At 40.7% G+C, this 11,744-nt stretch overlaps 1 protein-coding gene across 2 annotated transcripts; it reads left to right on the top strand.

The window, feature by feature from the left end:
* Window positions 1-1,420: 1,420 nt before the first annotated feature.
* On the top strand, window positions 1,421-10,331 carry LOC145439652 (uncharacterized). Of its 2 annotated transcripts, XM_080317174.1 has the most exons (14): window positions 1,421-1,774; window positions 1,833-2,010; window positions 2,078-2,173; window positions 2,230-2,333; window positions 2,967-3,239; window positions 3,298-3,400; window positions 3,465-3,573; window positions 3,668-3,844; window positions 3,903-4,101; window positions 6,011-6,110; window positions 6,557-6,703; window positions 7,823-7,984; window positions 8,998-9,095; window positions 10,208-10,331. In XM_080317174.1, exons 1-14 carry the CDS (start codon window positions 1,690-1,692, stop codon window positions 10,312-10,314), a joined length of 1,938 nt encoding a protein of 645 aa, XP_080173300.1. In that variant the 5' UTR covers window positions 1,421-1,689; the 3' UTR covers window positions 10,315-10,331. The 2 variants fall into 2 exon arrangements, with proteins under 2 accessions (XP_080173300.1, XP_080173301.1); XM_080317175.1 differs by lacking the exon at window positions 6,557-6,703.
* The last annotated feature ends 1,413 nt before the right edge of the window (window positions 10,332-11,744 follow it).

Raw genomic sequence — 11,744 nt, 5'->3', positions numbered from 1 at the left:
ATAGTGTTCTATGGAACACCGGTCAAGAACCACTGTACTAAATGTAATTTTCTGATTTCTACTCACTTATTAGCGCGGAGCGGATCGACAAATTCTCTGGTCTTACTCCGATCCTGTTTGGTAAAGCTCTGGTCCGACCCCGGTCCGACTGCGGTCTGCCTCCTAGGCCGGATTCTAGAAATGACCGTAATCCGGTCCGAAAAATTCCAACAATAATTATATACTCACTGGAAGGTATTGAATATTGATTGAAACAATGCTTACAGGAAAGTAAAAACTCATACATCGAACCCAACCCTTATCTGAGGTAATTATGCAGACTTGTACTTTATTTCATTATCGTTTGACTTTAACTATCAACTTGAGAGGGGAAGAGTGCGTCATATTCTTAGCAAAAAGTAATCATCCGGCTCAGATACGACTCCGGCCGTATTAGAAAAAGTACTGTTCTGGCTTCAAACCTGGTCCGGTCGAAATTGAGAAAATCTGGCCGGATATCCAATCCGGCTCCGGTCCATGCTCATTCTTGCCACTTGTACAAACAGAAGCAGGGATTTTTAGCTCCTCAAAGTATAGAAGATGGCATTTGGTAAGAGATTGCTTATGCGGATCCGATGGTGATGAAGTATCTAGAAAAACCAACATGACTTTTTGGGGGATTTGGAGGTAAACCCCGTTTAAACTAGAACAGCTGACCTATTGGCGTTGCAGCATGTGATATTCAGTGGATTTTGTTTATTTTCACATACTAAACCTGAATACAACTCTCCATGAACCACTGTCAATATATTTGCTATACTATACGTAATAAATGATTTCAAAGATCCGCGAAGAGGCGAAGAAGAACAACACTAGGGATGTGGTGAACGAGAGGTTCACTTTCGCGTTCTGTGAGTGAACCGCGGAAATGTAGAGTTTCACGTTCACAAACGAACCTTGGTATGTTCTGCACTTTTTGCTAATCACGGCCGCATTTCATTTACTCATGTAGCCTACGACCGTAGTCCAGGGCATGGTCGTATTGAACCAGCTGGTCGCCCAATGGCCATGTTAAACTGTCTATGACTCTATGACTATGTCCATTTCCGGTGTACTCCGGACTAATCTATTTATTCACATCGGCTTACTATACACACCGAAATCGCGAGTGTTCATGTTATGGGATTGGATATATATTTTACGGTTTAACGAATGAATTTCGCGGAGCAGTGTAAGACAAAAATATTGACAAATATTGGAATATGTCAGACTTAACATTGTTTTTATTATAAAGTGAAATAGTTCAATACTGCTGATTGTGAGCAATAGGCCTATATAATGCCCAATACAGTGCACCTACTGCAATGGAATTATCTACTCAAAATCAAAAATGATCTGGTTACCTATATATTTTGGTACAATGTGTTAAATACTCAGACAAGAACGAATTCGTGGAACACATCCACGCAAGAAGCAGCGCCATCAAATATCGATGACGAACCCGAAACATGAGTCAAGATATGGGTTTTATTAATGCGATGGATATTGAAGCTTTTGCATATAGCAGACTTCAACCGCATCTCTCATTTTCTGAAGACCTCTTTTCCGGATCTAAAGTGCGAATGCCAGCAGTGGTCTACTAAGAAGAGCTCGTAGCTTTATGGTTGACTAAAAGCTCAGTTTTCATCAGTGCGTCATATAGTTACAAGTATGATGAACAGGACAGCGTTGAAGGGTGTATTCTCATGCTTGCATCTAGCAATGATGTTGGTAATTTTCACAAAATTACCAGAAGGTAACTAATCTATTTCCAATCTCTGCCATCATCAACTTGATCTTGCGCACTAACACAGCCACGGGAACACTATGTTACGGAGATTCCCAATTCACACAGTATGTATTGGGAAAAACATGGACGCAAGCTAAAGAAACGTGTCAACGCGACTTTAAAGGAGATCTTGCCAAAGTGGATTCTCTTGACACGGCAAAGAAACTTCAAGAGAACTATATTTTCGGGGATATACGCTGGTCGTATGTATATAGTACATTGCGCAAAATTACGTTGTTTTCGAGCGTAAATTCTATTTCTGAAATCTAGGTCAAATCGTGTGGGAGGGCAGAGGGGTGCTGATGGACAATTTCGTTGGCTGGATGGAACTGAGTTGCCCGGAGATATCTTCTATAGAGATAATGGGTAAGGTGATTTAGTTCCAACTGGTCGAGTCAGGAAAACACTAGAATATTTTTCAGGGTCGGCCTCAATTGCCTTCGATTGTACATTCCTGCTCCACCTACGCTGCCAAACTTGGCATCGATCGATTGCAGTATTAACGAGGGATTTCTTTGTCAAAGGGGTGAGATTAGCAGTACAAATTCGTGTTCATATTGTGTGACCTCATAGCTAAATTATATTCATAACGTTTCGAGGAATACATTTTCCTTCAATTTGTCACACAATTGCAGATATGAAAAAATAAAGTTAAACAATTCCGAATGCCAAAGCATGACTGCAACTGACGAAACCCCCCTAAAATGGGTTAAAGCAACCTATCGCAAATGAAAATCCGAGTAGGCTACAGTATTATGATGAGGAAAGAGATGTATATTTGCTGTTTTTGTTCTCTGTCTTGGAACCTGTAGCCTACATATAACGTTGATTTGAAAAAAATCATTCATACTTGCCTAGTGAGAATAATTCAATTAACGATCCAACTATATTTCTGCGGTATTACCGTTGTTGTGGAGCTGTGATTGTGTAATTATCTACCACGCAGCTTCGATACCTCTTAAGTCCTCGACAAACTCCTAAAAATTTCTATCTATCATGCTCTTTGTATGTATATTTCCATTGTACAGATAACTCATTAATATTGCGAAACCTGCGATAAGAAGAAGACTAAAATTGGGTCATATTGAAACTGATTAACCTGCATGATTAAAATTATCTTTGTAATATGTATGGAAACAACAAATTTTCCCATATTCAGATAAGTCCCCACCGGTCATAAAAGAATGCATCGAGATGATTAGTAGTACACAACAGTCGATCACATGCAAAACCGATTGGTGTTCTCCAACATGGATATCAGAAGATGGTGACGACATTCCCCGTTGTGGCGAACAATCTAATCGCATTTGCCAAATTATATCATCCACTGGATCTCATTTACGATTCAATAATGCATCGGAAATGGATTCAGGTGTCTACCGTTGCAAGACTAAGAACGAATCTTCCACCTTTCAATCTGCAATAGTGAAAGGTGAACGCGAACCAAATTGCTGGTATCTTTTTACCCGTTCTGAGAATGTTTGTAATAGCTATCGGAAAACCTAAAATAATTACGATCGAAACGTCGTCTTGCACCGCGATTGCAACACTAAAGTGGATCGCGGATCGCCATGCCATCAACGATATTCACATGTAGGTAGAGTTCCGAAGGTTTTTAGATATTCGTACAAAATGTCTCTTGTATATATTATTTCAGAATCACTCTATCGGACGGACAACGCTTCGACGTAATTGCACGAAGCAGTAATACTGAACAAAGTTTAGAATTGAAAAGCCTTTCTGATTCGACACATTATACGCTTAATGTAAGAAATATTAATTATTGGTAGACTAAAGTCCACACATTGTTGAGTCTCTCTGAATGTGCAAGTACCGTGCTAGGTATCCCTCATCTTTCAGATAACGACATGCGTCAAGACATGCTTTCCCTTATTTAATTCCTCATCAACCATAAAGTTCACTACGAAAGGAAGGCCGAATAAAGTAGAACGCATTCAAAGTGATTTTTCAGATGTTGCAGAATGTTCGGTTACGTGGACCTTGCCATGGACATCGACTGGAGTCTCGAAATACAAAGTGTGTAGTGTATAATACATATTTCTTCCTAGTGCAATAATATCCAGTTTTCTCACAGATACAAATCACAGCTTCGGCTATAATGCATCGTTCTCATTCGCTATACAATCTATCGTGGAATACGGAAGTAGAAATGCCACTGGTAAAATTCAAACCGACCCCAAATATGAAATACACTGTAGCCATAAGTGCAGTCAATTGTGGCGGAGGCGGACAAAGTGCTGCTGTCACGGCCAACTGCTCGCTTCCTACAGCCGGTAATGATAAAGCGAATATATCACTTTTCCACTAAGACTATAGTGTTACGTTATCATGGGCTGGGCAATATATGTTGACATAGTATGTCTATCTCTAGCGAGAAGCTCACAAAGCTTCAACTTACGTCTAGCTTCAGCAAATTCGATTTATTTTTTGACATCTGTCGAAAAGCTGTTCCGCCGTACAAGACATGTTAGCCGACCAGATGATACGGCCAGGACCGTGACTGCCGCACCCAAACTCCCTGATTGGGATGGGGGGGGGGGAGCTCGAAGGAGGCCCAAAATTATCTCATAAATTAGCATAAATTGCAGAGGTTTTTTTTTGGAAATTTATGCAACTGTTAAAAAAGATTGTCGCGCAGTGCGCGATTTAATGTTGCCAAGTGTCTGGGTTGTTGGCCCCAATAGAAGAAATACGCATGACTTATGAGAATGGGCATTTCGGTGTTGGCCATTACCGCGCCACGACTCACCAAGGCATATACAGTTTTAGGCCATGTAACATGCGACTCCAAGAAATGTGCCGGAGCGATCGGCGGCGTGAAAACCTGGGCCGAAAAGGACTGCCCTTATGCTGACCGAAAACTTATATATTTTTAGTTGTCCATAAGCACCTTAATGGCTGGCGCCGAATTTTTCTGTACTGGCAATCTGAACCCCACAATACAGATGCATACCCGCAAGGTTAGCGTGAGTCTTTTATTGAAACAACTTGAAACAACGGCAATGCTCCTCGGACGGTGACTACAAGAACGACTGATGCAATATTGGCTCACATCCAATGTTCCCTCTAATTTCTGACGAGTCTGCGCACACCCATAATTTCACTGCGCAAACTCTTGGACAACAGTGCGTAATGACTGAAAAAAGATCATCACTTCGGATTTTTTGTGCGCAACTTAGATTTTCTGTGCGCAGAGACCGTTTCAGCACTGCGCATTTGCGCACGTGCGAAGCCTAGAGGGAACATTGCTCACATTAGCAAGAAATAGCAACATAATCAATGATCAGCAAGGGTAAGCTAATCAGGGGACGGTACGCTACAGTATACACATAGTCCAAGGCATTGCTGACAGCTATATTTCTAAGTGCAATATTTTTTGGTCAACTAGCCTATTCCACAAATAAAAACGTATCTCAAATGGCAAATGCGGTCTTATTGTGACTAATTTACTTGCGATTGGCTAGCTAAGGTGTTGGTCAGTTATGGAAAGCTTTGCAGGGTACAACAGCTGCTTTATGGGTGAAGTCACCATAGTGATCAAATCGGAAATACGGCGTAATGACACACCCACTAGTGTAGCCATGATCCCTTCATATCCCACATTGGTTGGGTATCAGTTATAATTTTTCATCAGATTTTGTAATCTCTTCGTAGATGATTGCACGGCCCGTTATCGCTGGTTGTTGTTTGTGGTATTCATAGTGTTTGTCGACTACAATGGTCATTTACCCAGACCGATAATCGTTTTGTTATTCAGTAGCTGCCGACTTGTAGCACCTAGCACGGCCCACTTCTAGAGTTTCTGTAAGACACCGCTTACGCGGATGATATTGCGAGGAGGAGCTTAGATAAACCTCAAACACTTCGGTAGGAATTTTGACCTGGTGTGATATTCTAAAAATTTGAATTCACATGGTTGATAGAGCCAATATATTATATATATTAGCCACCAATTGAATATCATAACTCACATAACATTCATTATGCACTGAATTCTTGAAATACCGTCGTGCCCAAGTTCAATAGCGAGGTCGCTAGTGAAAGGCATCGCGAGCGTTCCTCACTAGCGAAAGAGCGGGGTGAAAGAAGAAACGAATCAGCGAGTGAATTTCGATACCGTCTAATCTCCCCATTAGTTCGATCATTATTTGATGACCACCTGATCATTCACGTCTGTTTCAGCACCACAATCCGTTCCAGTACCCGCGATAATAAGAACCGGTTCCCTTTTGTCACCCAGAATGACGATTCTCTCTCCAAATGAATCTGCTGGGCTGATAAGGTCTGATGAATTTTATTGCTTATATATGAAAGTTCTTGCAGCATATGACGATTCCTGAACCATATTTAATCTATAACAGTCATGATGGTCGACGAATAGCCACTAGAACTACTAGACATCTGCTAGAACATCATATGCAAATACCTGTATGATAAATCATCGTCATTGTTGGAGGAGTAAGAAGGTTTAATCACCAGGCATATAGTCATTCCGCACTCATGGTAATTTGATAACGTAGTACACGACTTAGCTAATATGACATCCTGTTTAGATGAATTCGAATATATGTATATCAGACTCATATGAATCGATCATTTTTATTTCCTTCATATTCAAATAAATCGATAAGACATGCTGACATGCTAAGATGTAAATCGTCGACTTTTAATTGATTTGATCGGTAGCAATAAAAATATTTGCGTCTCTTTCCGATCCTTTCTTTGCAGCTGCATGTTGGTGATTGTCGCTGAACTCTCGAATGAATCGGCTAGATCTATACCAGACGGTACATACGGAAGCGATGAATTTGGTTCTCTGTTTTCGTCAAATACTACATCAAAGGAGTACGTTGCAATGACAATATCACCAAATAGGTGGGTTGTTGCCGAGACCAATCCAGATTTGTCTAGTTCAGTGGTTCTTTTACCGGGTATCTGGGCCAGTCTCCGCGGTCCCCTAGAAGCCAAGACACAAAATAAACTCATACGTATGATTCGTGGTGATACGCCTATCCTGGCCATCATTGGTTGCAGGTAGTTAGGCCCGGTCATTAGTTTGTTTGTTTTGAGGTATTCATGTATAGCGAGATAGCGTTGGTATATCCACAGCTGCAACACCAATGGGTTGTTGGTTCGACTTGCAGCACGGCCCACTTTTAGGCTTTTACAAGACACCGGTTACACGGATGAAATGGCAAAGAGGAGCTTAGAGAAACCTCGAACACTAAAGTAAAAATTCTGAAGTCGACCTCGGTCGGACTCGAACCAGCAATTCATAGGTATTGCAGCTGTGGATTATACCACTACGTTACCTCGCCACGCGGTCGATCATTAGTCGAATTGGGACTGCTGTGGTGGTACGCCGTGTGCACTGTGCAGTTGTGTACACATGATAGGGGTTTGCGGTTTGAAATCGAGACCACGTCCTTCTGAAATGTCAATACGACGACACTTTCCAAAGTCTAGCCTCGCATTTCTCATCTGGTATCTCGAAGGGAGGAACAACAGAAGTCATATCGATTCGCAACAAATATTAATTAAAATAAATGTACGAAAATCATATTTTAATGGGTTTATTATTTTAACACTTCGTTGGTGCACAGTTTACTTGGTGTACCAGTCTTCTATAATATTGTACTAGATGTGGAGTGTGGTAGAATATTTTTTATGGATCAGCGAAATTTTGGGATTCCGCACAGCCTTGCATATTAGCGTAAGTGTTCCGAAGCTTGGTAATTGTTTATAACAACTGGTCTATAGAAGCCGTATGTTAATATCAGAGTATAGTATAGGATTCGTCGTTTTAAGTTCCCCGTCATTGAAAAAATGGCCCTATAGTCAGCACGGATGCCCAAGATATTAATCGTAATGATAAATTAACACTTTTCTATTTCATACATCACGAGATTAAATCTTGTACGACTGGAAACAATATTGTCGACTTCCAAAAGGTATTACCTTTACCTCAATCCTTCCATTACGTAACTTTCACAGCTTCGCAAGTACGAAAAACATACAATTTGTGGTTGGCGAGAACTATGAATCAGTCTGCAATATCTCGGACACATCTACAACCGATATACCGAAAATTACTACCTGTGGTGGAGACGTCATCTGTGGAAGAAACAAACCCCTGCGGAATCTAACCCGATACCGGTATGTCTAAGAGCCCAATATCTTCTCTCCTATAAGTATACTGCTATATACCAGCAGCTTCAGTCGCGACTGACAAACGCCGAATATGGTACGAGCTCATATTATTATATATCAATCATGCTTTTGCCAAAAATTTAAGGATAATAGAACAGTAATATAATTTCTATTAGCGTTGTTTACCTAGGCATATTTTTTTATTTCCCGATTCTTTTAAATCATCGGTGGTCAATTCTTTTGAGCAAAGGGCCACATCCGGTTTTCAAAGGAAGTCATTCTGGTTTTGGAGAACTTTTGTTTATAGCTATAGATTAGTTAACGGTAAACGCACGACTTCTGTTACTGCGCGCCAAAATCGCTGATATTTATGTCATGTGTGCACTCATGGGATAGACGCGCGAAGCATAAAAAAATATCGCAGAAGGAACAAATGAATTCGAATATTAATATCTGTGGTTGCATATATTTGGATGCATGGTCGGTCACAATTATATATCGCGAGACCCAGATTGCAATGACAGGCGTATTCGGCGCCAGGACAGGATTCGTCCAACCCGCGTCCATCATCTGATTGAACCATCCCAACGGTGTCAAGTGATACAGGGTATATTTCATTCTCTCGTAATTACGAATACAGTTAGACAAAATTCTGTATATTAGGCGTGTCGTTTAATATTTCAGAAGGGTTACTAGAGGCAAGAAATTTAGAGGCTATTCGAACCAAGCGCGAAAATATTTCATTTAGGCTTTTGATGGTAAAAGCTCGGAGACATCCCATAGTTTCTCGATCTAACGAATTTAATATCTCTCAAATATATCGCAACGCTGTTTTATCCCAATATCGTTCATTCCAATCTCATTATCCAAGTTTTTCGAATAGCTACAACAGCTGCACACGGAGGAATTAATCCCTCTAAAACATTTGGTCGTATCATGACAAAAGTTGGAATATTTTCAAAACTCTATTGCTGCCTTACGAGAACTTTCTCTATTATTTACTCTCGTGTTCTTTAAAGGGCTTACGTCATAGTGGCAGTTCCGGTCGAGACATATGTATCAGTGAGAAGAAGCCAGGACGTCTTTTTTGAGACGATTCCTGAGAAAGATCATACAGGTATTAGATGAAAGATTCGTCAACGTGATATTCTCTCATATTAGGGTTGCCAACTATGGCCCATTCGTCTTTATGATATTGCCTGTGTATGCGCTTAAGTTATTGCAAGCTATACCAATAAAGTGCGTCAATCTTTTCTCGCGGTTATACACAATATTACTCTTCAGTGCTATTCATGGCTTTGATGCTCCACATCGCAGTATTCTAAATTCCTGGTCTCCAGTGCATATGTTTTGCCCATATTACACTGAGCGTGCGATACAAGGCAAATAATATTTGCCGAACACAATTTATAACTCTCTCGAGGGAAGGTATAAAGCAGGGATTACACTTTATTCCGAGGCGTGTCACTTACAGGGTCTGGTTTGTGTTGCCGCTAAGATAGTTTAGTACGAAATGACTAGGGATGGTGTGAGCCTCTGAAAGGTTCAGGTTCGTGTGAACGCGAACCTTTTCGAAAGGTTCAATGTGAACGCGAACGTAAACCTCATGGCGTCACGTGACGTCATGTTGCTAATTCCAACCCTACGTATCACTGAAGTCATAGCCCTATATTAATGTACACGATACCTAGCGACGAATCAGGTTACAAAATGCCACAATGGTGAAGTACATATTGACGTTTTAAACGTCGCCAAACGTATCAACTGGGGTAAAACGCGAACATCAGCCCTAGCTATGATCTATATACATGGATATTTACATAAACTCGAATAACACCATTCAATTATCCATTATATATGAACTCACAGTTATATTTCATTGCATGTACACAGTGAAAGCCTTGCAACCTCTCCTAAAAGTGGTTGTTGTGAGTTCTGATTGATCAGTATCGTCAAAAGGCTTAAGATTGAAGCCAGATGCCCTTCGTACAGCAACTCTACCCCTTTCCAGGGTTTGGGGCTGACACGTGTTTTCCCTCGCAATTGGGCGAGTAGGGTAGAAAACCTGTGAAATCTGATCTAAGAGAACTGTGTAACCAATTAACTACTTTACCTTCATGCGATAAATATATAAATATGAAATTTGGGGGAAACGTCCTGCAATATATTAGAGGCTTAGCCATATTTGTGTAAGAATATTAATTTAAAAAATCGCTCACCTGACTTTAGATAGCAATGACGCCATTGACACGACAACCTTGATAGGGACTCTTGTGGGAGTAATCACACTTGTCGTGACTGTAACTGTCCTTGTATTGATCACGAAAAGAAGGTAAGTTGATTTACGTGAATTGGTCCGATAGGATCTTGATCATACATGAGAGTAAAGTGCTTTGGAACCCTCTATGCTACACTTTGTAAAGTCACAAAGCTTTCAGGTCTGTTGAGACACGTGAAATAGATCAATAGATACACATAATTCGTAATTCATCGGCTATCCAGGGGTTCTCAAAGGGGTGGCCATGGCCCACTGGTGGGCCACAAGAGCATTTGAGGTGGGCCACAGAGCTACTTTGAAAATTTTAGAAATAATGTAAGTTTAGTAATATTTGTGGTGTTAATCGCTAAAAAATAAATTCATATTAGTTGATTATAAGTAGGCTACATAACGTTTTTCATCCGACTCTGATGAGACGTAGTGGTACGTATGAAGTCAGCATTTCAAGTCGAAAATGGGAGGCAGAAACGGCGGCCTTTTCCACTGGCTATGACTACCTATGGCTGGCGGCTTTCCCACTGGCTATGACTACCTATGGCCAACATCGAATAAAATAATTTTGCGTATATAATACCTGGAAGGTTATGTTGGAGTAGACAAGTATTCCGCCAGGGTCACAATGTCGTATGCCGTTGAAAGAGGTGCTGTGTAATAAACTCGGAAGGAAGTGAAATTGATGTATAGATTTACTGTACTTCGGCGGATCGTATTATTGTAAGTTGAAAATGGCCATAATTGCAAATTATTAGCAACTTCTGGTGGAGGTATACTGCATCACCGCAACGAATAGTAATGGATTGAGGATTCAGCGGAGCGCATTAATATTTGGAGTCTCTTTAAAATGCCATGCCTGGAAATCAATATGGATAATGTAAGAGTCACATGAATTGATAGGATCACTGGATTGAATATTCCAACATCGCATCTTCAGTTGGTTCAGTACGTTACATACAATGTACATTGTACAGCATGCATAATAAGAAAATCATTCTCCACTTTTCTGTGGTACCCAATTCACAAGTGAATTGTTTGAAGCTGGACCAGAATGATTATACTGTTCCCCTCAATGGTGGAACTAAAATCCCAATCACACAGTGTATGCACGAATGCGATCAATGTGTTTCGCGAAACGAATGGAGCAGCGGACGATCATAAAATACTCAGAAGTTTTAGCATATGATCTACCAGAGCCGTGACTGCCGCACCCAAACCCCCAATTGGGGAGCTAGAAGGGGCTCAAGATTATTTCGTTGGTCGTTCGTTGGAAGATATTCATTCAATTGAAAATTTTCGTCGTGCTTCGCGCGACTCCATGCCCCCAGGTGTTTATATTGCAATTTCATCAGTAAATTAGGAGAGAAATGCGCATATTTTAGAGAAATTGACATATCAGCGCCTTCGATACCCACGCATTGAACAGGATTATGACTGTGAGATTGGAGGTGGGCCACAGCACATACTCAAACCAGAAAATGGGCCACGGGCAAA

This window comes from Botryllus schlosseri, chromosome 5 (assembly GCF_051294905.1).
Source record: "Botryllus schlosseri isolate E-star chromosome 5, Bs_hap1, whole genome shotgun sequence".
Classification (NCBI taxonomy): domain Eukaryota; kingdom Metazoa; phylum Chordata; class Ascidiacea; order Stolidobranchia; family Styelidae; genus Botryllus; species Botryllus schlosseri.
Note: the sequence above shows the minus strand (reverse complement) of the source record. Positions and strands in the feature narration are given on the sequence as shown.

Bases quoted from the DNA above. Each gene is read 5' to 3' on its own strand.
- LOC145439652 (XM_080317174.1), top strand. From the start codon at position 1,690: ATGATGAACAGGACAGCGTTGAAGGGTGTATTCTCATGCTTGCATCTA. The intron at 2,174-2,229 runs GTAAGGTGATTT...AATATTTTTCAG, and splicing joins ATCTTCTATAGAGATAATGG to GGTCGGCCTCAATTGCCTTC. The intron at 9,096-10,207 runs GTATTAGATGAA...ACCTGACTTTAG, and splicing joins TCCTGAGAAAGATCATACAG to ATAGCAATGACGCCATTGAC.